Source organism: Salminus brasiliensis, chromosome 13, assembly GCF_030463535.1.
Source record: "Salminus brasiliensis chromosome 13, fSalBra1.hap2, whole genome shotgun sequence".
NCBI classification, from domain to species: domain Eukaryota; kingdom Metazoa; phylum Chordata; class Actinopteri; order Characiformes; family Bryconidae; genus Salminus; species Salminus brasiliensis.
In genome coordinates this window covers 28,352,950-28,377,459 of record NC_132890.1, presented here as the reverse complement: position 1 = coordinate 28,377,459, position 24,510 = coordinate 28,352,950, and the positions used below count along the sequence as shown (strand labels likewise).

Here is a 24,510-nt window from a genome sequence, read left to right as displayed (position 1 = left end):
ATAAGAAGTAACTGACCTAAGAACACTAACAAGAATACATTTTGTACTTTTATTTTATTAACATAGTTGTTAAGATAACATTTAAAATTAATAAATACAGGTATTACATAATTACAGGACTATAATAATAATTACAGGACTACCTCTTTTATAGTTACTGTTTAACAGATGTAAGGTTCTGACCCAGCAGTGGCTGTGTGTGAACTATGAACACAATGAATTAAAAAGGTTTCTGTGTGTGTTTAGAAAGTGAGCTGCGAGGTGGAGTGTAAGAGTGTATGAGAGTTAATGAGAGGGTGTGTTTGAGGAGCTTGATGGAGGCATTTCTGCGTCCTTACCTGCGCAGGTGTAACAAATGCATTGATGTACACACCTGCCCGTATTCCCACGGTGTGTTTACACCTGGACAAGTTAAAAAGAACTCATCTGGCTGCTCAAACAGGCCCTTATCTGTCCACACACTGAAGCCCACCCACAGTTGTGTGTCTGTAAGTGTGTGTTTGTGTGTGTGCGCAAGCATAGTGGCTATAAAACACTCCACTGCTGAAGATCAGACCATTTTCTCCATCTAGCCTCCACCGGACACACACACACACGGCTCAGAGAAGAAGAGAGAACATGCAGGCGGAGGAATACACACGAAGAGGTAAGACTGACCACACACACACACACACACACACTGCAAGGAACAGTGGGTGGCTAACTGACGGAGTGAAATTTGCTATAAAATAATAGGTTTGATTAAAAACATTATGTTTCACATACAATTCAAAACAACTACAATAATACAGATTTTCAGATTTCAGATTACAGAAATCATTTACAAAATAATATAATACAAATCTTTTAAAGCTTAGTTTTAAAATCATTTTAATAAAACCTATTTTAAACATTCATCTAAAGCATTTTTAGAATGATTAAAATTATTAATCAAAATGTTGGCAAACACCTGTTTAAAAAAATTTTTTTAACCATAGTTTAATATAGTAGAGCATATACTATATATATTACAGCATATATTCCATATCATACATTTTATATATAAACAATATACAATTGTTTTAAACAGCAAATTTGTATTATTATTGTGTTTTTATATTGTTTAATTTAAATTTTCATATTTAAAATATAAAAATATAAAATATAATAGTCCTGACCCAAGAATACTAGCAAATCATTAAATTGTTTGAAATAGTAATAAAACAATACAGTTAAAACACTGTATAATTATATATATATATATATATATATATATACATATATAAATATAATTGTAATAAAATTCTTTTAAATAATACAATCTAAATAACAAAAACAAATATATAAAAATAATAAAATAAATCATAAAAGAATTATGTAATACATGCTGTACATATAGTAATATGTCGATGTGTGTACTATAAGTTAAACTAATGGCATAGCCTCTATGTGTGTAGGTAAGGAGCTGGTGGACTATATAGGTCGTTACCTGACTGAAATCCGCAAAAGACGGGTGGTCCCTGATGTGCAGCCTGGGTTTTTGCGCCCCCTGCTGCCCTCTGCTGCTCCCTGTGAGCCGGAGCCCTGGGAGGACATCCTGCAGGACGTAGAGAACATCATCATGCCCGGGGTCAGAACACACCCACTACTGTAGCCTAGGTTAACCAGCACCCACAGTCCTCACATTGCATACATTCTTGTGTGTGTGTGTGTGTGTTGTAGGTGGTACACTGGCAGTCCCCCCACATGCATGCCTACTTTCCTGCGCTAACCTCATGGCCGTCTCTGCTGGGAGACATGCTGGCCGATGCCATCAACTGCCTCGGCTTTACCTGGGTAATAAACACACACACCTGAACAGTCGTGTATACACTCTGTATATATGTGCTCTATCATTCTATGATTGTCACATCTGTACACACAATAATGCTGAATAAAATATGTGTATGTGTGTTTGTGTGTGTGTGTACATTGTAGGCTTCGAGTCCTGCCTGTACAGAGTTGGAGATGTGTGTGATGGACTGGCTGTGTAAAGCGCTTGGGTTGCCAGATCATTTTCTACACCATCACCCAGAGAGCCGTGGAGGTGGAATCTTGCAGGTGAGCTTAGGGCTCTTGAGTGATGCCAGTGCTAAATACAGCGAGACTAGGGTTTATCACAGTAACAGCAGTTACAGTAACACTAGGGCTAAATGCACAAAGACTTGTGCTAAATACAGTAACACTAATGATAAATACTCATGCTTAACACAGTAACACCACTACTACACAGCTGCAGGGCAGGTGCTACATACAGAAACAAAAGAAATGCCAGTGCTCATTAAGATTACACCAGTCATACAGTAACAGTAGCTCATCTATAGTTCATCACAGTAACTGATCTGTTGATACATAATGTGTGATAACTTTCCTCTAGCTTGTCATCAGAGCTGCACTTGTTCGGATATTTTTGGGTGGTGGACCTACTATCACCCTAGCTGTTTGTTAAAACTATAATATCTGGACATCGGCAGCATGGTGGTCGAAAAACTGACCACTAATGAATGGGGTAGAGGGGACTAATAAACCGCAGCAACAAATGGAGCTACAGTCTGAATCTGTTCTGAACTATGTAGTGGAGCTGTGGTAGGTTTTTCTAATAAAGTGTCCTGTGAGTGTATGTGTGTATTGTAATGTGTGTGTGTGTATGTGTTTGTGTGTGCATGTTGTTTAGAGTACTGTGAGTGAGTGTACATTGGTTGCCCTTCTGGCTGCCAGGAAAGATAAAATCCTGCAGATGAAAAGCAAAGACCCAGCAGCGGACACACACTCAGACGCATTCAGTGACACACACACAGACACGGACGAATCCATTTTGAACTCCAGACTCATTGCCTACGCCTCTGATCAGGTAGGAGTGACATGGCCTTAAAAAAACTCTCACATACACACACCATCCTCAATGCACCATCAAGGGGATTAGAATAATTCATAGTGGAAATGTCCTGGATGCCTAATATTTATGGTGGATACTGATAAATATTGAATACTGAAATTATAGTTGGTACTGAATAATTCATGACAGTTACTGAATAGATGATATTGTATATATACTGTGTACTTAAAAATGATAGTGGACACTAAATAATTCATAGTAGATATGGAATAGTTCATAGCTTATATAGAACATTTTATAGTGTATACGGAATCATTTTTACTAGATACTGATATGAATAATGAATACTAGATAATCATATTGTACAATGTATAATTCATAGTAGATACTAAATGATGCCTAGACAATAATTAATTATTCATAGTGGAAACTGAAGACTTTCTAGTAGCTGCTAAATAATTTATAGTAGATATTAGATAATTCATAGTGGTACTGAATAATTCATAAATTGTGTGAATGTCCTTATGCTAGTTTGGTATTTTGTATTTACATAAATGTGTGTGTGTGTGTGTGTGTGTGTGTGTGTGTGCATCTATGCATGTGTTCTTCAGGCTCACTCCTCAGTGGAGAAGGCTGGGCTGATCTCTCTGGTGAAGATCCGTTTTTTGGAGACAGATGAAAGGTTCTCCCTGCGCGGGGAGACACTGCACAGAGCCATTCAGGAGGACAGGAGACGGGGCCTGCTGCCTGTGATGGTGACCGACACTTACTTACAATTAGTCCTCACTTACAGTGTCAGTTACTTTGGCTAAAGAACCCTTGAGGAGCCTCTTTCTAAATAATGTAGTTTGAGCAGTTTAGAGATGGTCTAACTGTATTTGTGTGTGCGTGGGTGTATGTGTGTGTGTAGCTGTGTGCTACGCTGGGCTCCACAGGTGTGTGTTCCTTTGACTGTCTGGCTGAGCTGGGACCCATCTGTAAGTGTGTTCTTTACTTTCTGCTGTATATGAGCGTAATTGAGATGTGTGTTTGTGTTTACTCTGTATGTGTACTTGTGTGTTTGTGTGTACACTGTGTGTTCTTGCGTGTTTGTGTGTACACTGTGTGTATGTGTGAGTTTGTGCTATAGAAAAGAACAGGTCAGTCCATATGACTTCCCCGCAGGCCTCCTGACTGACCATCTAAAATCTGTTTAATATGTTTGGGAGTTAGTTTAACCCACTGGGCCCGCCGTAAAACGCATATCTATATCTGTATTCAGGTGCCCGTGAGGGTCTCTGGCTGCACGTGGATGCGGCCTATGCAGGCTCCGCCCTCCTGTGCCCTGAGCTGAGGTACTTCCTGTCTGGAGTGGAGTTTGCAGACTCATTTGTCTTCAATCCATCAAAGTGGATGATGGTTCACTTCGACTGCACTGCGTTCTGGTGAGAGAGAGACTAAAGGCCATGTGTGCGATTGCCTTAAGAGAGTGAGAGCAAGAGTGTGAGAGAAAGGGACTGAGAGAGAGAGAAAGAGAGAGAGAGAGAGAGAGCAAGAGTTACTCTGAAACCAAGCTTTACTCGACTTAAAGGTATACATGTGATCATTGTCCTGTTCGAAGATCCAATGACCAAACTTCAGCTTCCTCACTGAATTCATGATGTTTTTTCTCTCAAGATTTTCTGATACCTAATTGAATCCATCTTGTATGCTTCATTCTTCCTCCTCCAGACAAACAGCTGATCCAAACACACCTGAAAAGTTCCAGTTTTAATTCACCGCTCCACAGAAATTTTGGGATTATTCTGTGGAACGATAAAACAAAACTAAAACTTTTTGGACCTGTGGATGCAGAAATATGTCTGGAGGAAGAAGAATGAAGCATGCACTGAAAAGAACACCTTGCCTAAAGTAAAGCATGGCAGTGTCTCAGTGATGCTTGGTGGCTGATTTGCCTCCTATTGGCACTGAAAACCTGCAGTGTGTGTGGAGGGCAAGCTAGATTTATTCAAGCATCAGGAAATCCTTGGAGAACATGTCATGCCTGCTGTGTGGAAGGTGAAGCTTTGGTGTCACTGTACCTTTCAACACGACAGTGATCCCGAACATATCTTAAAGTCCACCAAGGCTTTCAGAGGAATTCCTTAAAGACTGCAGAGTGTATTCAGATTGGTCAATAAATGGTTGAAGTGGTGAATAGTGTGTTCCTAAAGGTTAATAATGGGTTTACAGTGTATATTTATAAGGGTTAATGGTGTGATTATAAGGGTTAATAATGGGTTAACAGTGTTTGTACGGGTTAAATAGGATTGTATTGTGTTTATAAGGGTTCATAATGAGTGTGTATTTGTCTTGTAGGGTAAAGGATAAGTTTAAACTCCAGCAGACGTTCAGTGTGGACCCTCTGTACCTCAGACATGATAACTCAGGAGCTACAGACTTTATGGTACCCACACTATAAATACACAATACACAATAAATATAATAAAAGAGTAAAACAATAACAAGAATAAAACACAATAGCATCTATACATGTTCAGTACTGTAATACTGTAGTCTTCTGTTTTGTTGTTCTTATTTACTTATTGATTAACTACAATACTTCCAATATCTCTCTCCCTCTCTATCTGCAGCACTGGCAAATTCCTTTGAGTCGGCGTTTTCGTTCATTAAAGTTGTGGTTTGTGATGCGTTCGTTTGGCCTGAAGAACCTACAGGCTCACATCAGACATGTAAGAGGGTTTCTGTCTCTGCACAGCTGCCTGGGAACACCAGGGAGCACTGCAGTAACTGTTCTCTGTGTGTTATGATAGGTCAGAATCCGGCTGGCTGCTGAACTTTGCACTACACACCACAGTTTGTGCTCTAAATACAGCCAGTCACTGGTCTCGCTCAAATTGGCCACATAATTTACCATTTTAAAATATCAGCACATACAACAGATTTTTTTTATGTGTTTATGCTATGAATAATTCTGTTTATCCCCAGACTATTTTATGAATTATTAAGTATCAACTATGAATTATTCTGTATCTATTATAATGCATTCAGTAGCTACACTAAATTATTCAGTACCTGCTATGAAATATTTAGCATCCATTGTGAATTATTTAGTATCCATTATCAAGTATTATGTAACTATTATGAATTATGCAGTGTCCACTATGATTATTCTGTAACTTCTATGAATTATTTAGGAACAATTATGTATTGTTCTATAACTACTCTGAATTATTCATCATCCACTCTGGATTATTCAGCATCTACTAGGAATTATTCAGTATGTTCTTTTAATTATTCAGTAACTACTACAAATTATCCTGCAACTACTACTGAATTAGTCAATAACTACTATGAATTATTCAGGATACACTATTAATTATTCTGTATATTCTATAATTTATTCTGAATTATTCAGTAACTACTATGGATTTTTCAGTATCCGTTATGAATTATTCATTATGTGATATAACTTATTCTGTAACTGCTCTAAAGTTGACCTTATTCACAGTGAATTATTCAGTATACATTATGAATTATTAACCAGCCACGGTGTGTTTTATAACGTTCTCTCTCTCTCTCTCTCTCTCTCTCTCTCTCTCTTTCTCTCTTTCTCAGAGTGTGGAGATGGCGAAGCTGTTTGAGTCTCTGGTCCGAAGTGACTCTAATTTTCAGATTCCAGCAGAGAGAAACCTCGGACTGGTGGTCTTCTGTCTGGTGGTGAGCCAACATAATACAACACAACACATGGTTTACACAACATGCACCATCATGCAACATAACTGAGTTACCAACACACACACACACACACACACAAAGTGCATTAATAGCAACACACACATTCAAAATGTATGTAACTACAGTTTGCTGCATCTGTTTTTAGATGTATGTTTTTCTGTAGTTTAATTAGAAAAAGTGAGATGACCTAACCTTTCCAACGTTTAACCGGTTCACAGTTTACAGCCCAGTGTAACCACATGAACCTTTGACTTGTGGCTTTACTGACATTAGTGACCAATTTAGACATGTTATATTGACATCCCATATTGTAAAGTGTTTAAAGTGGAAAACATAAGCACTGCTATAACATAACACAGAACATTACAATACAACATTACAATACAGCAATAAACCACAAAGCATTATAAAAGTCTATAAAAGATCCTACTCACAGTTTTTTCACGGTAACCCACTTTATTATAGACCTCTGATGCTTTACTGGCTGGTATTGTTGATGATATTTAACACCTTAAACAGCCTATGGCCCACTGGCGGGCCAAAGGTGTTATTACAAACGTTTATTATCAAAGATTAGCCACACCAGTTTGTACAGAGGTCCCTGTAGTTGCTGAGTAATACACCTTAGTGTGTAACAAAACCTTGCTGTGTTAAGGGGTTAAATGGACACCCTTCCACCTCCATAACCCCCTGTGCAGGCCTCAGTGAGTGTGTGTATCTCAGTAGACTAAAGCCCATAAAGGCAGACTTTACCCCTCACTGTGGAGATAAAGTGGTAATTAGTAAAGAGGAGAGTAATTCAGAGCTAAATGGTGTTGTGAAATCAGACATGTAATATGGATAATGACTTTCAGCCTTTCATCCCAGCCAGAGTCCAAAGGAGAGGAAAAGCCGTAGCTTTCAGAGATTTTTTACAGCCGTTGCCTAGTTAGAGCACAGTCCAGTTCAGAATACTGAAGCTTGATTCATTTCTCAGAACTGATTCATTTAAACAGTTTGAATGAATTATTTTGGAAGAATGGATCTAACTCACTTTTTACATTTACAATTAAATAGATTCAATTTTGGCAGATTGGAGTGGCCATTTTAGTTCAGGCCTTAGTGCCCTGGGTTTGGTAGTGCAGGTCTCAGTGTTCTAATTTCTAACTTCCCTCATTAATGTGAACAAGCCCCAGATTTGAGCACATTTTGACACTGAATGACATTACATTTAAAACCAAAACCTAATAATGCTTGAAAAAACTCTACTAGTAGAATTTATTTCATCCCAATCTATTACCAAACCGTTGTTTTAAAGGGGAATTCCACTGACATTTTAAAATTCGCTGCATTAATCAGTGGTTTAAATGAACGCATTCAGAGTGGGTTTGGTGTGAAATGGTTCATCGTAGAGAAATTTACTAACAGGGTGACAGGAACCAGGTGTCACCATGCCTACAACACTGGTCTAAAACGACCAGTTAACTACACGTGTCCTCTAAGTTTTATTTGTAATATTGATTGCTGGCAAAAATAATAGATATAATAAAATAGTAGCAAGTGTACGAAAATGTCCTTTCTTTGGGGACTATTTTTTGCTGCACAACACCCTGCATGTATCCCTCCACTAGTTTGATGAATGGTCATGAACCAGTGTATTCATAATCATTTGGTGTGCCAATGTAATGTAAGGCAGCTTTTAGAGGCGGACATCTGGTTCCATTCACAGTCGCTGTGAATTCTGACTCATGAAGTTTCACTTGAATGGAGCGTTTCACCTCAAACCCACTCTGAATGATTTTATTCACATCTTAACCATTTCATTGTGTGTGTGTTCAGGGTGGGAATGCGCTGACCCAGGAGCTCCTAAGGAGGCTAACTCAGTCAGGCAGCATGTTCCTGATCCCAGCTGCTGTGGGCACTAAACTGATCATCCGCTTCACTGTGACGTCTCAATTCACCCAGCCGGAAGACATCAAGCGGGACTGGGGCATCATCCAGCGCACGGCCGCTGAGCTGATAAAGCCCGGATTCAGCACCCGTCCGCTCTCCCTCTCCCTCAGCACTGACACCGAAGCCTCTGAGGATGAACAGGAAACGCTTTGGCAGGAGCAGGAAGTGGAGAAGCTCAGTGACCAATTAGCCGAGGGCAGGATGAGGCTGGAGCCGATGATTGACAAGCACTTAGTGCGTCAGGGCCAGAGGAGAGCCACGCGTTCCATGAGCTGCAGCGCAGAATTACCACCCACCAGGCCCGACTCCACCCACAACCTGAGGGAAGTCCCGCCCCTTGGGGCCCTGGCGCAGATCCCAGAGAGCCCAGTGCCTGCTGAAGGCCGCAGGGGGCAGAAACGCCTGCTGAAGTTCCACAGTGTACCCAGCCTGTGGCAGTGTGCCATGCAGCAGATCTACAGGCCTCTACACTGGAGCTCCAGCAGAGCCAGCTACTTCACCTGCTGCACGCTAACACAAAAATAACACACACAGAAGCTTTACGCAGCAAGCAGCGTGTGCGTAAGGCGCAGTTGCACTAGCTTTTTGTCAGCTAATTCACATACATTTCAGTTGATTTAGCAGCAATGTGTAGATTTGCATTGCTCACTGCAGGTATGGTGACCATGGTGGTCCATCCTGCCTACCCTGCCCACCATTTTCATCTCTACTGCATTTAGCTTGTCTAACTCTAGCTTATATAACACTTTTAATAAACATTTAATAAAATAATGAAAAACTGTTAAGCTATTTTACATTTTATCCTATGTAGCCATTGCAGCCAATAAGCTAAGCGCTTAATATTTTTGTGTTAAGCTAATGTAAAGCTCACTAGCTGTGTATATTTCTGTGTTAGACTAATGTTAAGTTCGCTTGCTGTGTGTCTTTGTGTTTTGCTGACATTTTTTTTTTGGGTTTAGCTGGCGTTAAATTTGCTATAGCTAAATATTTTGTCTCACATAGTGCTTTGGCAATTATATTTTTGTGTATATTTCATGTAAAGCTTGCTAGCTAATTATCTTTTTACAATTTACAATCTATTTACAATAACTATGACTATTTTAATGTTAAAATAATGTAAAGTTCTTTGGCTTTTAATTTATTTATTTTCTTGAACATAAAGCTTGCTAGCTATTGTTTTTGCTTTTTGCATTTGTTTTTAGTTTTTTATTTTGTGTTTTGTGAATTTTTTCAATGCTTACTGTTTTTCTTTTCTTTTGGGGGGGTAGTTTATAAAAAGCTCACTAGCTTTTTATCTACTTTTGTGTTTAGGTAACAAGAAGCTTGCTAGCCAAAATATGTGAGTTAGCCAGCTTGCTAACTGACTAAGCATAGTTGCACACTTACACTTTTACACTGCAGCTATGTGCTCTCCTGAGATTTGAATGATCTGTTTATGGTGGGAGAGTCAGCTAGCTTGCTAACTGCATCAGAACTGTGCACAGTTTTCATCATCGTCCAGCTGACATAACGACAAATGTTTAGTGTGACTGCGGCTTACACACACACACACACACACACACGCTGGAGCTACAGCTAAGTTAGCACAATAACACACAATGACCACACACACAAATCTTTATATCAGGTTTTGAGATTTCCTATTAGCTCTTTAATTTAGAACAGCAGCTTCAGAGGCACAACAACCAGCACCTTCCATAATTATCTAAATGATTCCTTCACAAATAATACAAAAATAACATTCCAGTGGTTTCAATATTATACAGATGTTTGTCCTATGGCTGTTTATTCCTCATTCACTGTCTGTTGTAAATAATCTCAGCCCAGCACTAGTTCCATATGTAATTATGTCTCTATGATTGAATAATAAATCTTGCTCCAGTTTAAGGCACTTGGCAGTTGAAATGTGTAAGTGACTGACGTGTGTGTGTCTGTGTATAAGTGCTCTATAATCTCAGCCGTCCATCACTGATGGAGTTAAAGATTTCCTCAGCCATAGGAATGTATGTTTTCTTCTTGTCGTCCAGGAAGTACAGCGGGTCTTGGATGGTTTTTGGGTTGAATCCCTCCTCAGCCAATTTTATCTTCCTCTGTTTATAAGTGCCAGTGACGTCCATCGCCCCCTGGAGCAGAACAGGGAAAACAATTACAGCATCAGCATCCAAAAAGAATATAAAACTCTATATACAAATATAGATATAGATAACAATTCAACACTGAACATGAATGAGAAAACAAAAACCTTGCGAAAGCTAAAGTCACTCCAAATGGAAGCAACTTGATGATTGGTTTGATAAGTTCAGGGAAACGTTCAAATTATTGTCAATGCCAATCTATCGATGACACAGGTTTTGAGGATGGAAATTACATTAAAAAGCACTTAAATAATACATGCTTTAATAATATAAGACTTGCTCACTGCTTATAAGTAAATTTAGAGTTGGTGGGTCAGTAATTCCAATAACAATGATTATGCAAACCTACATTTCTCATTAAATTTTCCACTGTAAATGTTTCAGCTCTAAATGGAGCCTGAGGGACCAGAACATAACAGCTGCACCATTTAAGGTGAAATGGAAATGCAATCAAGAAACCAGCTTCAGCCTTGCAGGTCCTTTGCTGACAGATGGTAAACGTTCCAAGAAGTTCCAGTTATTCAGCATTTACACAGGTTTCAGAGCTGTTGTTTTTGGAGGTAATTAACCTTTAAAAGTTATTGTTTCATTGTAGGAACAGCATTATTACTGGCTTTAGGATTCTCTGCACACTTCTGACTAGATACATAATCATTTACACCTGCATTCTGCATGAACAGGTTGTACTCAGTGGAAATGATAATAAACGATCTCCTGTTCTAACATTCATTAGTGCTACTCAGTGTTACCTGTATCCTGATGAAGCGGGGCCGGGCATATGTGGGCAGGAGGCTCTCCACTTGCAAGAACGTAGCAGAGCTATCAAAGCTCTGCCCCTCCATCAGCTTAACAGCAGCCATTCCAATCCTGCCCTCGTGACCTAAAACACACACATCTTAGTAAGAGTCTCATTTGGCCAGAAACCAATACACTGAGAAACTAGGACCAAAAGGAGTCACACAGTAATGCAGCATATAGCTTCTTGTATCCACTGATATTAATAAGTAATAACAGAATTCTCACATTATTGAAGGACACTATGTCCTAAAGTTTATTGCATGTTATTTATCCTCCTGAGCTTCACTTGTTTGTGGGGGTTACAAACCAAAAACCTCCGTAATTCATTTTTACACAACAGTTTTTGTCTCATTTACATTTATGGCATTTGGCAGACGCTCTTATCCAGAGCGACTTACAAGGTTACTCATATTACAGAGGTGGGCCAATGTAGTGTTAGGAGTCTTGCCCAAGGACTCTTATTGGTGTAGCGCAGCATAGTCACCCAGACCGGGAATCGAACCCTGGTCTCCCACATGGTGTTGTAACTCAATGGCAGGTGGTGGTGTTATCTGTTGCGCCACACCAACCACCGTCTCTTTGTCCCTTATAATAAAGACTGTTTTTGTTACTGTGCCTTTAAGCCTGATGTATGTAAATTATGGCTGTTCTGATCCCTCATTTAAAAAGCAGTTGAAACACTCTTCACTGCAAAACTGCTGTAGGCTCTATAGGTGGACTAAACTGAATGGTTGGGGCTAAAGTGTTGTAGCACGAATAGGTGGGGCTAAACTGATGTAGACTAAATGGGTGGGGCTACTGAATAGGAATAGGATTTGTACTCCAATGGGGAGTAAATGTGGCTTTAATACTGTAGGCCGAATGGGTGGGGCTAAACTGCTATAGGCTGAATAGGTGGGGCTAAACTAAATGGGAATGGGATTTGTAGTTCAATACGTAAGGCTAAACTGCTGCAGATTAAATGGGTAGGGCTAAACTGCTACAGGCGGAATAGGTGAATTTTTCCATAAATGAGCTATATGAGTAGGAGATATTTCTGGTCCATGTTAAAACAACAGTGTATAAGCTCCAGGGGTCCATATTTTTTATGTCTTATGAAAATGTCTTTTTTGTTTACCACCAGAAGTATTAGTTTTGGAGCAATTTTACCTCCGAAATTATTTCTGAATATGTGTGTCTGATAAATATCATAAATATAAACTGTTATTTAATGGTTCCTAATGATAAATACTTTTTGAGAGATTAGTGTCAGTACCTGGCACTTTGACTCCATACACGTTAGCCTCCTCAATGAAATCCAACATTACTAAAACGTCAGCAACTTCAGTGGTAGCAACGTTCTCGCCCTTCCACCTGCCAAACAGGAACAACAGCACTCACACAGACATACTGAATATACGTCATACAGCTTAACAGTAGCACTGGCCGTCTAGAAGCCAAGATTTTGATCCCTGATTTTGGTCAGTCCATACTTATAGAGAACAGAGAGCCATACAGTGTCAGAAACCAGATTACTGACAATTCCACACAGTTTGGGGTGGAAGAGTTTGATGCTTTAGGCACGCAGTTAGCACACTGCTAATTGGTGGGGTATAAGTACCTGAACGTGTCTCCGATGCGGTCCTGAAAGTAAACAAAGCCTTCCTGGTCGATCTTTAACAGATCTCCACTGTTGAAGTACATATCTCCCTCCACAAACACGTTCCTCAGCTTCTTTTTGTCCGTCTGCTGCTGGTTGTTAGCATAGCCGCTAAATGGGGTCACTTTCGTGATCTTAACCACTAGCAGCCCTGTCTCTCCTGCACAGAACACACACATACACATACACACTCTCTGTTAGCGTGTCTCTTTTCCCATGGCACACTTTAATGTAAAGCTTTTGCCTAAAGGTTTGTCATAGATTATGTTAACACACACAGTAGCTTGGGTTGGTCAAAATACTTTCTACATTCAAAATTCATTACAAAATATACAATTCTACCACGTTTCTTGCTGAAAACCAGCATTTAAGTGTTTAAAACACAGCATATACTGGTTTATGCATTGGATGACCAACTACAGTTGTGTTAGCTGGGGAGTGGGGGTCTATAAATTAGACAGATTCTGTTCACCTGTAGAAACCTCCACACAGAACCCTCTGGAGTCTCGGACTGGCTCCTCTTTCTCAGTGTCATATTTAATCAGAGCAAAGGGTGAGGCTCGCTAAACACACACACACACACACACACACACACACACACACACACACACACACACACAATAATACATTATTTATACAGTATTGTAAATTACGACATCCAAAAATGTCCAAAACAGTCCCACCCTTTTGGAAACTACACATCTGATGAACTTGCAAAAAAGTTAGAACTTATTCATGTCTTATTTAAAACAGCGAGCTTCAGTGAGCATTAGCAATGCGTATTACTGGTAATAGTGCTTTGTGTTATTTGTAGTGAATTGCTTCTATTGAACCTTCATGAGCGCATTCACTCGTCCAATGGCGCCGATTTTGCCAATATAGTTGACAAAGCCGATGTTTCCCTCTGTGGCTCCGTAACACTCGCAGATACACATGTCTCCAAACCTCTCCAGAAAGTCTGTCCATGTGTCAGCACGGATACCGTTCCCCAACGCCAGCCGCACATTGTGGACTCGATCACTGTCCGCCTAACACACAAAAACATTTTTGTTGTTGCTCCATCAAACATAGCATGTACCCAGTCACACAAAACAGTCCATGAAACAATTCATTTTTTTATTGTTTTGCAATGTTCACAGAAACGTGTTATGAACTGCTGGAAAACTGCTGATGTTAGAAAGTGAAAGCTACCACACAATGCTACCTGTGCTGGATAACTTGGGAGCCTGACAATCTAATCTTCTCTAATATCAGGCCAGAATTAGCCTATAATAAACAACAACCCAGTCACACGCTTAGTGTATCAGGACTGTAATTCTCACTGTTTATGTATAAAAAAGTGAAATGGACAATTTTGAGCAAAACATGCATGAAACACTTAGCACATAGACTCTGCAATGATGTTGCAGAAACACTTGCATCTTGGTTGTCTGTGTTACCTTGGGTGTGTTACAGAGGTAGCGCATGATTTCTCCAATGTACTGGATCACAGTTACATTGTGTTTCCTGCAGTCCTTCCAGAACTGAGATGCTGAAAACTTCCTCCTCAACACCACCGTGATACCTGCACACACACACACATATGCACACAGACAAAGATATTACAGTTTGTTGTCAGGTTCAGACAACTTTTTTTTTGACCTTAGATTGGAGATCTGGAGATAACCGTTTTATATGTACAGGCACTATGTGCAGCAGCACCTACACCAGGTTTTACTCAGAGCTTATAGATATGGCCAATTTAATGCACAGGCTAACCTTGGCTTAATCCTAGGGGCCCCAAGTACTTCAAGGTTTATCTATTTACCGCCACCCATCCACACACATACGGCAATGATTATCTGTGACTGCTGATGGCTGGACTTATCAGCAAGGTCAGCTTTAATGCAGATTGGTGGCTGTCAGACGCAACTTTTTTTAAAGACATTTAATAAATGTACCGTTCAGTGGTAAGTTTGTGGTAAGTGTGGTGATGCTGACTGCTTAGTCTATTGAAGAGGTTTTTGTTACAGGTTATAGGTTTATGGTTAATTTGCTGTGCAGTAATGTTAGTCTACATCAGTTCAGAGGGAACTCAAGCTATGTCATGTAGAATTTTATGGATTTTATCTGGACTATCTGGACCTAGGCTGCAGCCGAGGAAGGGCAGGTCCTCAGTAGAATTAGCCTATAAAAACATTTTCTTAATAGCCTATTGGTCCAACAAATGTAACAGTCTAACCAAGCTAGGTAGACAAAAACAAATATTTCTTAAAACAAACTCTTCATTTTCTGCAAAAGGGCTCCTATCATAAAAACACATTACTTGCTTTATTTGAAATGCAGAAGATTGAAGTAATATGTAACGTTTCAAAATGCACTGTATATTCTCCTGGTCCATATAATCCATATTTCCACCTACTCAGCTTACAGCAGTTTAGCAAAACCATAGCTTGAAAATAACTGGCTTACTGACAGACCTAAGTAGAAACCTATGCAGAACCAGTGGAGCCCAATCTAGAGTCAGACTTATCACCAGGAAGATGCATGATGTGTTTGTACCTTAATAAACTCCAAAAAGCTCTGGCTGCTGCTCTACTCATCCAGTTTCACTTAGAACGAGATCATTTGGGTGCGTTATATTCTAAAGAGTATGTATCTTCCTTGCTCTATAGCTCATTTGACGGGTGTATATGTATTTGCCCCAGTAGAGAGGTGTTATGTATTTATACTGTTATGGTGTCCTGCTGAAGGTATGTTTTATACTTACCCAACCCCGTTGCCCTGTTGGAGGGATGTTTATGTGTTTGTGTTACTCTATTGCCTTGGTGAAGAGTTTTTTTTTATGTATGTGTGGCACTCTTACCTATTGCCAGACAGAGGGGTGTATCTGTATTAACCCCTCTCTATTGCTTTTGTGGAGGGATATTTACACCATTCACACTATTGTCCTGGTTGATGAACACTTACGTTTTAATGATGGAGGAGTGTTTTTGTATTTACCACGCTCAATTGCACCAGTGAGGCCCATGAGAAATCCTGCGCTGTGGTAAAGGGGCAGGTAAATGTAAATGATGTCATCAGAGGAAACCCCGGCCATGCTCTGGAGATAGGACGCCAACCAAACTCTCTCATGGCTAATCACAGCTGCTTTCGGGAGACCTGTCAACACACACATTCAATGCATCAGCATCAGTAACTGGAAGATACGGTTAGCCAGTGTGGCTCCATGTGTTTTTATTATGTGTGTGTGTGTACAGCTCACCTGTAGTGCCTGACGTATAAATGTACAGTGCATGGCTCTTTATTGTGACTTTGGAGCGCAGAGAGATCGGTAGGGGTTCGTCACTCACTGTGTTGATTTTCTCATTCAAACACACAATCCCATTTGTATCACAGCGATCCGCCAAGAGCAACACACACACCTCCTGCTCCTTCAGCGCTGGCAACACCTCCTCCACAGCCTCACGCAAATCTGCAGAGAAAACACACTACAACTCAGCATCATCACAGAAATCAAACACCACAACTCAGCATCATCACAGAAATCAAACACCACAACTCAGCATCATCACAGAATTCAAACACCACAACTCAGCATCATCACAGAATTCAAACACCACAACTCAGCATCATCACAGAATTCAAACACCACAACTCAGCATCATCACAGAAAACAAACAATACAACCCAGCATCATCACAGACAACAAACACTACGACTCAGCATCATCACAGAAAACAAACAACGACTCAGCATCATCATAGACAACAAACACTACGACTCAGCATCATCACAGAAATCAAACACCACAACTCAGCATCATCACAGAAATCAAACACCATGACTCAGCATCATCACAGAAATCAAACACCATGACTCAGCATCATCACAGAAATCAAACACCACGACTCAGCATCATCACAGAAATCAAACACCACAACTCAGCATCATCACAGAAAACAAACAATACAACCCAGCATCATCACAGACAACAAACACTACGACTCAGCATCATCACAGAAAACAAACACTACGACTCAGCATCATCACAGACAACAAACAATACAACCCAGCATCATCACAGACAACAAACACTATGACTCAGCATCATCACAGAAAACAAACACTACGACTCAGCATCATCACAGACAACAAACAATACAACCAAGCATCATCACAGACAACAAACACTACGACTCAGCATCATCACAGAAAACAAACACTACGACTCAGCATCATCACAGACAACAAACACTACGACTCAGCATCATCACAGACAACAAACACTACGACTCAGCATCATCACAGAAAACAAACACTATGACTCAGCATCATCACAGAAATCAAACACCACAACTAAGCATCATCACAGAAAACAAACAATACAACTCAGCATCATCACAGACAACAAACACTATGACTCAGCATCATCACAGAAAACAAACCATACGACTCAGCATCATCACAGAAAGCAAACACAACTCAGCATCATCACAGAAAACAAACACTACGACTCAGCATCATCACAGAAATCAAACACCACAACTCAGCATCAGCACAGACAACAAACACTACGACTCAGCATCATTACAGAAATCAAACACTACAACTCAGCATCATCACAGAAATCAAACACCACAACTCAGCATCATCACAGACAACAAACACTACAACTCAGCATCATCACAGACAACAAACACTACGACTCAGCATCATTACAGAAATCAAACACTACAACTCAGCATCATCACAGAAATCAAACACCACAACTCAGCATCATCACAGACAACAAACACTACAACTCAGCATCATCACAGAAATCAAACACTACGACTCAGCATCATCACAGAAATCAAACACTACGACTCAGCATCATCACAGCCACCAGCATCATCACAGACAACAAACACTACGACTCAGCATCATCACAGAAATCAAACACCACGACTCAGCATCATCACAGACAACAAACACAACTCAGCATCATCACAGACAACAAACATTACGTCTCAGCATCATCACAGACAACAAACACTACGACTCAGCATCATCACAGACAACAAACACTGACTCATCATCATCACAGACAACAAACACTACGACTCAGCATCATCACAGAAATCAAACACCACAACTCAGCATCATCACAGACAACAAACACTACGACTCAGCATCATCACAGACAACAAACACTATGACTCAGCATCATCACAGAAAACAAACACTACGACTCAGCATCATCACAGAAAACAAACACTACGACTCAGCGTCATCACAGACAACAAACACTACGACTCAGCATCATCACAGAAATCAAACACCACAACTCAGCATCATCACAGACAACAAACACTATGACTCAGCATCATCACAGAAAACAAACACTACGACTCAGCATCATCACAGAAAACAAACACTACGACTCAGCATCATCACAGACAACAAACACTACGACTCAGCATCATCACAGAAAACAAACACTACGACTCAGCGTCATCACAGACAACAAACACTACGACTCAGCATCATCACAGAAATCAAACACCACAACTCAGCATCATCACAGACAACAAACACTATGACTCAGCATCATCACAGAAAACAAACACTACGACTCAGCATCATCACAGAAAACAAACACTACGACTCAGCGTCATCACAGACAACAAACACTATGACTCAGCATCATCACAGAAATCAAACACCACAACTCAGCATCATCACAGACAACAAACACTATGACTCAGCATCATCACAGAAAACAAACACTACGACTCAGCGTCATCACAGACAACAAACACTACGACTCAGCATCATCACAGACAACAAACGCTATGACTCATCATCATCACAGACAATAAACACTTTGACTCAGTATTATCACAGACAACAAACACTACGACTCCTACAACTATATATAAATATAACTGCTAAACAACATGCAGCTAAGGTGGCCAGACACATTTTATTCCCTTACATGGGGCGTACACATTAACCCTTCTAACCTTCACACACTTCACCACAGGAGTCACTGTTACCTTCTATGACCCAGATTACAGTGTAGTAACACACACAGCTTTATTTGCTCACACACCCTTTTCACACTGATTGTGACACTGCATACAACTCTGCAGCATTCAGTCATTTAGTTCACTACACACTGACAGGTGATTAAAGGAGCACTCTGTTGTGTTCCATCATCTGTCTGCTGTATCTACAGTAACTTCAACATGTTTCCCCTTAACTCATGAAACAATAACAACAACTCACTTTTAATAGAAGCGAAAGGGCAGATGTTCAGATTCTCAGTAGCCTAGTTACTAATTAGTAACAGTCCAGCAACCATGCTGTACAACACAGTAACTACCTAGCAACCCCATAGGAACCACCTGAGATACCACAGCAACCACTTAGCAAGAACATAGAGACCATATGGAACGGCCTAGTAACTAGCAGCTTTTTAGCAACAGCCTAACAACTATATGGAACAACATTTGCAAAATCGTCTCGGAGGCTATGTGTATACTGTGATGTGTATGTGGGGTGTATCAGCAGTTGGTGTAGCGTAGTGGGAAAAAACACTTCCTTCCCCAGTGCAGACTAAGGTTCAATTCACTGGCTAGGCAAGCACACCATGCTTCACCAAGGGCAAAACTCCATGTCCTTGGGCAAGACTGCTATTACAACATTTACCTTCACCGTACCTGATCAGCACAGCAACTGCCTAGAAACCCCATAGCAACCAAATCAAATCAAACCAAACAAATCAAAATTACTTTTACTGTCACGTCACATTACCCAGGTGTGAAGGTGAGTGAAAAACTTGGGTGCATTGTCCCTCACAGTAGTACAAAAAAGAAGACAAATTTAAAAATAGAAACACTGAATATTTACACAAATAAAAAAACTGAATATTTATACAAATACCGAATATTTACACATGAACTTATACTATACATATACACACCTAAACTCTCTATTTACAATAACTACCTGGAATACCACAGCAACTTCTTAGTCACAGCCTAGCAACCCTTCAGCAACCACTTAAGATACCATAGCAACCGCCTAGCAATAACATGACAAACATGGAACACCCTAGCAACCACCTAACAATACCCTAGCAACTGCATGGCAACAGTACATGTTTAGAACAACATGGTATTCTATTGTATTCTTACGACCTCTGCTATACAGCTCTCAAAAAGTAATACAGCATTTAAGCAGAAATTATTAATGTGTGCTTATTTGCCACATTTCCCAGAACTACAAAATTAAACCAACATCAGAACTCCTTTCTCTAAATATGACTCCTTATACACTATATGTCCCAATATTTGTGGACACCCCTTCTAAAGAATGCTGACACCAACAAGCAAATGGTAACACACAACTCGCCTAGTCACTTTACAGAAGTACTGCCTATTGAACAGGGCTCTCTGGAGCAAATAAACATGAACCTATTAGCACCAAGCCTAATGCCAGGTGTGGGCTAGAGGGGTATAAAGCACCCCAGCATTGAGCTGTGGAGCAGCGGATCTGTGTTCTCTGGTATGATGGTGCTCTTTTCAATACTTTTGGAATGAGCTGGGGAGCTGGGATAAGGTGGGTGGTGATCATCCAACACCATGACCTCACTAACGCTTTTGTCTCTGAAGGCAATCAGATCCTCGCGGCAATGTGAGAATCTAGCAAAAAACCTTCCCTGGACAGTAGAGTCAGCTACTCCAACAAAAGCAGGATAAACTCTTCTTAATACGCTTGATTTAAGAATAAACAATAAATAAGCAGGTGTCCAGATACTTTTGCCTATCTGGTGTATGTCTAACTCTCTATTATTATGCATGCACTTAATGTCTGAATAAACACCTGTGTGTGTTTGTGAGCACAACTGGTTCATACCGGATTTTCATTTGTGTGCAGGGTATTCCAGGGTCACTGACCTTTAGTTCAGTGGAGTTAAACTGAAGGCCTGTTGCTCATTATAAAATTGTTTGGTGGAATCAAGGTCAGATATTCGTGTCTGATGGTCCTGCAGCGAAATACTTCAGGACATTGTAAAACTAAATCTTAGTTCAGGATAATAAAGGCAGCTCATAACACAAGTCTAAAGGAAGATTCGCACTTCATATGACCAGAATGTCTTTGTTTTTTTCTCTGCATTCTTGAATTTGTTGACTTCTTTCTGTCTATTGTAATTTCTTCTTTTTTTAATTAAATAATATCACTAACAGTTTCCCTGTTATTACTGTTCCTTAATTTCCATGCACTGACCTGCATGATACTTGGGATAAGATATAAGATGTGTGATGGACAGGACTATAGCCACCAAATATAGTGTGTATGATGTAAATACTGTGTTAATAATTAACTGTCTTGTATTGAATATTGTTTAGTAATGTAGTAGCACAGTTCTGTCACATCACCATATATTCACAGCATTAACCACAAGGCATTGGTGCTGTGTATGTAAAGCAATCACAGCCATCCTTTGTGTATTTTTACCAGTCACAGGCATAGCACATGAACACGCCAGTACAGTATTGCCCAAGTGATCAGACCTTTAGTTCTGCAGAAGAACAAACAGTGTAATATGGACTCAGCCTGCTGTGTATGCATATTTGTGCTAGTCTTGAATATTTGTGTTGAATATCCTGTAGTGTTTGGGGAACTGACAGGTTTTCACACAGACAGAAAGCCCTTTGTGCCACAGTGGTGTTTTGTTAACAGCTCAGGTCTGGTGCTTTAGTTCACCAGTATGTGTGTGTGTGTGTGTGTGTGATTGCTCACCCTGCACAACAGGAATGCCTGTGACTGGTAAAAGTTATTGCTATAACACGCCTGCGCCCCTATTCACAAAGCATTCAGCAGAACAGGGCTGATCTCAGATCAGACTGTTCCTGTATTTAAGCTGGTCATCATCACAAAAACGAATCCTAGGTCAGCAGACTGCATCTGAGGCAGTTTCTGAATACAGACCACATTCAGCTACAGAAGGACCATTAATTACGTTACGAGGAAATGTCCCATTAGCTAAAATCAGATGTTTCTAGACTGCAGGCTGTCTTGGGGCACACCCTGCATCCTACTAGTGCATAAGTAATGACATATACAATATTAGACAACAAAGTATATTACACAATTATTTAAAGGTAACAGAATATATACTAATTTTTTGACCAAATATTAGGATAAATAATACTAACCATACAAGTAGAGTATATAATACTACTTATAACATATAGATAATAGATTACACATTACTACTCAGATGTCATGAAGAAATAGAGTAAATGTAAAATAAAGAAACTACAAGATACTACTCATAAAAGTAATAAAGTATACAATACTATTCCTAAAGGTAATAAGGTACACAATACCACTTTCGCACAAGTAATATAATAATAATCTCATAAACGTTAAAAAGCAGACCCCTAAGGCACGGTCAAGCTGGTTCATGCTGGTCAACTAGCTTGGTCATGCTGGTCAAACTGATCTACAAGTGTGGTCATGCTGGTCAAAAAGAGAGATCTTGCTCATCATGCTGGACATGCTGGACATACTGCATGTCTGCAGGTCATACTGTTTGAAAAGTGTAATCTTGCCAGTTCTGCATTGTTGTATTTCTGACTTCTTTCTGTCTATTGTATTTTCTTCTTTTTTATTAAATAATTAGTAACAGTTTCCCTGTTATTACCAGTTCTTAATTTTCCATCACAAAACTGAAAACGGACAAAATAATACACAAATGAAATGTTTTTAAATGATCAGGTTTGTTTACCAAAGCTGTTACATGCTTTTGTTTGGAGCAAAATAAAGTAGTAATACATATATATATATATATATATATATATATATGTAGCCTGAGATCAGATTAATGTAGACTGAGATCAGATAAACACACCAGACCACTGCAGTACCTGTTCCAGCGATCAGGACTTTAGCTTTGCAGCAGGAGAAGCAGTGCAGCAGGGACTTGGATCTGATGTTGTAGTTCAGGAAGGACACCGTGCAACCCAGCTTGGACAGTCCGAGCCATGTCCACACGAAGAAGGGCTCATTCCCCATGAAAAGAGCCACAGTGTCTCCTTCCTTCACCCCGCAGTGCTGCTGCACAGCCCGGGCCACCTTATTACTGAGTCTATCCGCGTCCTCGTAAGAGTAACTCTGCTCCTCGAAAAGGATGAACGTCTTCTTGGGGTGTTTCTTAACATTGTCCAGAAAGCAGTCCAGGACGGTGTAGCAGGGAACCGAACTTTTAAACTTCTTCATCCGAATCATGATCCGGATCCCCTTCAGCAAGTAAACAATGTCTTGTATGAAATAGGGGAATTTGGTGTAGAAGAGGAGAGGCAGTAGAGCCAGACCAACTAACAGTGTGTAAAACACAGCCATGCTGCCCACCAGCTCACCTTCCTTCCACAATAAACCGCTTTACTAACCGAGAGCCATTTCTGTAGGGGCTCTGAACGGGCTTCAGAAGCCAATCAGGAGGCGAGGCGGAGACTGTGGGAAATAAACACTGAACCCAGCCTAACGACACCCTACCTACGCCGGGCAGCATGCTTTACCTGAGTCGACTCATGAATCAAGAGTCTTCAACTGATTCAGTGGTTTTAAGCATTAACATTTGTTTTATTTCACCCAAAATATGCACACAAATTATTATGATTTTCATTGATTTCAATGTTTCAAAAATCAATACCTTGCTACTTTGGCTTTGTCCAATGTGTGTTTTTATAATAACTCAAAAAGACACATTATTTATTGATTATTTTGTTATTTTTAGGTAACTCTTGTTGATGTTGTAACCATGAAAAACAAAGACTGACAGAAGAGCGCATGTCTGCCATATGAGAGGACTGATATTTTGAAGACTGGAAAAGTAATGTAATCATGAATTTCTCCTGATCATGGTGAATCATTACCATTTATACTGCTACTGCAATTTTTAAAATCCAAATATCCACATTATTTATATGTATTTCAGAGGCATCTTATACTAGCTATTGAGCAGTGTTAGAAAATCTTTTTTTTTTCACTACCATCACAAAAACTTGTGACAGCAATGAACGTTTTTTAGTTTAGTTAGTGTCTTTTTAGGTGTTTAGAAATGAACAGTTAAATTCCTAAAACAGATATCAGCAGAGAGCTTATTTTTGGTATCAGCTTTTAGTTTTTTTTTTGGCACAGATAAATGGAGGTGGACTAGAACACAGTATGACGTACATTAGTCTATACACTAAAACAAAAAACCTCTGCAGAGTATTGGAGTATGTTGGAGTAACCGGAACCACTTTTACCTCAGCACAGTATATAGTATCCCTCCACGCTACTACTATAGCAGTTTTTGTCATAGTCTGAGAATAAATATTAAAACTACTATATAATGTGTATGTTGCATAATGATTGAGTTACTACTATGAATTAATAAGTTATGTCTATGCATTATT

At 39.8% G+C, this 24,510-nt stretch overlaps 2 protein-coding genes across 2 annotated transcripts; one reads left to right on the top strand and one right to left on the bottom strand.

The window, feature by feature from the left end:
• The first annotated feature begins 618 nt into the window (after positions 1–618).
• hdc (histidine decarboxylase) lies at positions 619–9,028 on the top strand. The gene is made up of 12 exons (XM_072694524.1): positions 619–646; positions 1,437–1,609; positions 1,702–1,815; positions 1,957–2,079; positions 2,693–2,869; positions 3,466–3,609; positions 3,765–3,831; positions 4,116–4,278; positions 5,192–5,279; positions 5,467–5,565; positions 6,452–6,553; positions 8,390–9,028. The coding sequence occupies exons 1-12, from the start codon at positions 619–621 to the stop codon at positions 9,026–9,028; spliced, it is 1,917 nt and encodes a 638-aa protein (XP_072550625.1).
• Positions 9,029–10,157: 1,129 nt separating this feature from the next.
• LOC140574650 (long-chain fatty acid transport protein 2-like) lies at positions 10,158–23,452 on the bottom strand. Its single transcript, XM_072694523.1, has 10 exons — positions 22,978–23,452; positions 16,320–16,529; positions 16,058–16,216; positions 14,515–14,639; positions 13,909–14,103; positions 13,548–13,638; positions 13,037–13,235; positions 12,692–12,789; positions 11,388–11,518; positions 10,158–10,626 (listed from the first exon to the last, which is right to left on the bottom strand). Exons 1-10 carry the CDS (start codon positions 23,450–23,452, stop codon positions 10,450–10,452), a joined length of 1,860 nt encoding a protein of 619 aa, XP_072550624.1. The 3' UTR covers positions 10,158–10,449.
• Positions 23,453–24,510: the final 1,058 nt, after the last annotated feature.

Bases quoted from the DNA above. Each gene is read 5' to 3' on its own strand.
- LOC140574650 (XM_072694523.1), bottom strand. From the start codon at position 23,452: ATGGCTGTGTTTTACACACTGTTAGTTGGTCTGGCTCTACTGCCTCTC. The intron at 13,639-13,908 runs GTTCAATAGAAG...GTGTGTGTTTAG, and splicing joins GAGTGAATGCGCTCATGAAG to CGAGCCTCACCCTTTGCTCT. The intron at 10,627-11,387 runs GTAACACTGAGT...GTTCTGCTCCAG, and splicing joins CCCGCTTCATCAGGATACAG to GGGGCGATGGACGTCACTGG.
- hdc (XM_072694524.1), top strand. From the start codon at position 619: ATGCAGGCGGAGGAATACACACGAAGAG. The intron at 2,870-3,465 runs GTAGGAGTGACA...TGTGTTCTTCAG, and splicing joins TTGCCTACGCCTCTGATCAG to GCTCACTCCTCAGTGGAGAA. The intron at 5,566-6,451 runs GTAAGAGGGTTT...TCTCTTTCTCAG, and splicing joins TACAGGCTCACATCAGACAT to AGTGTGGAGATGGCGAAGCT.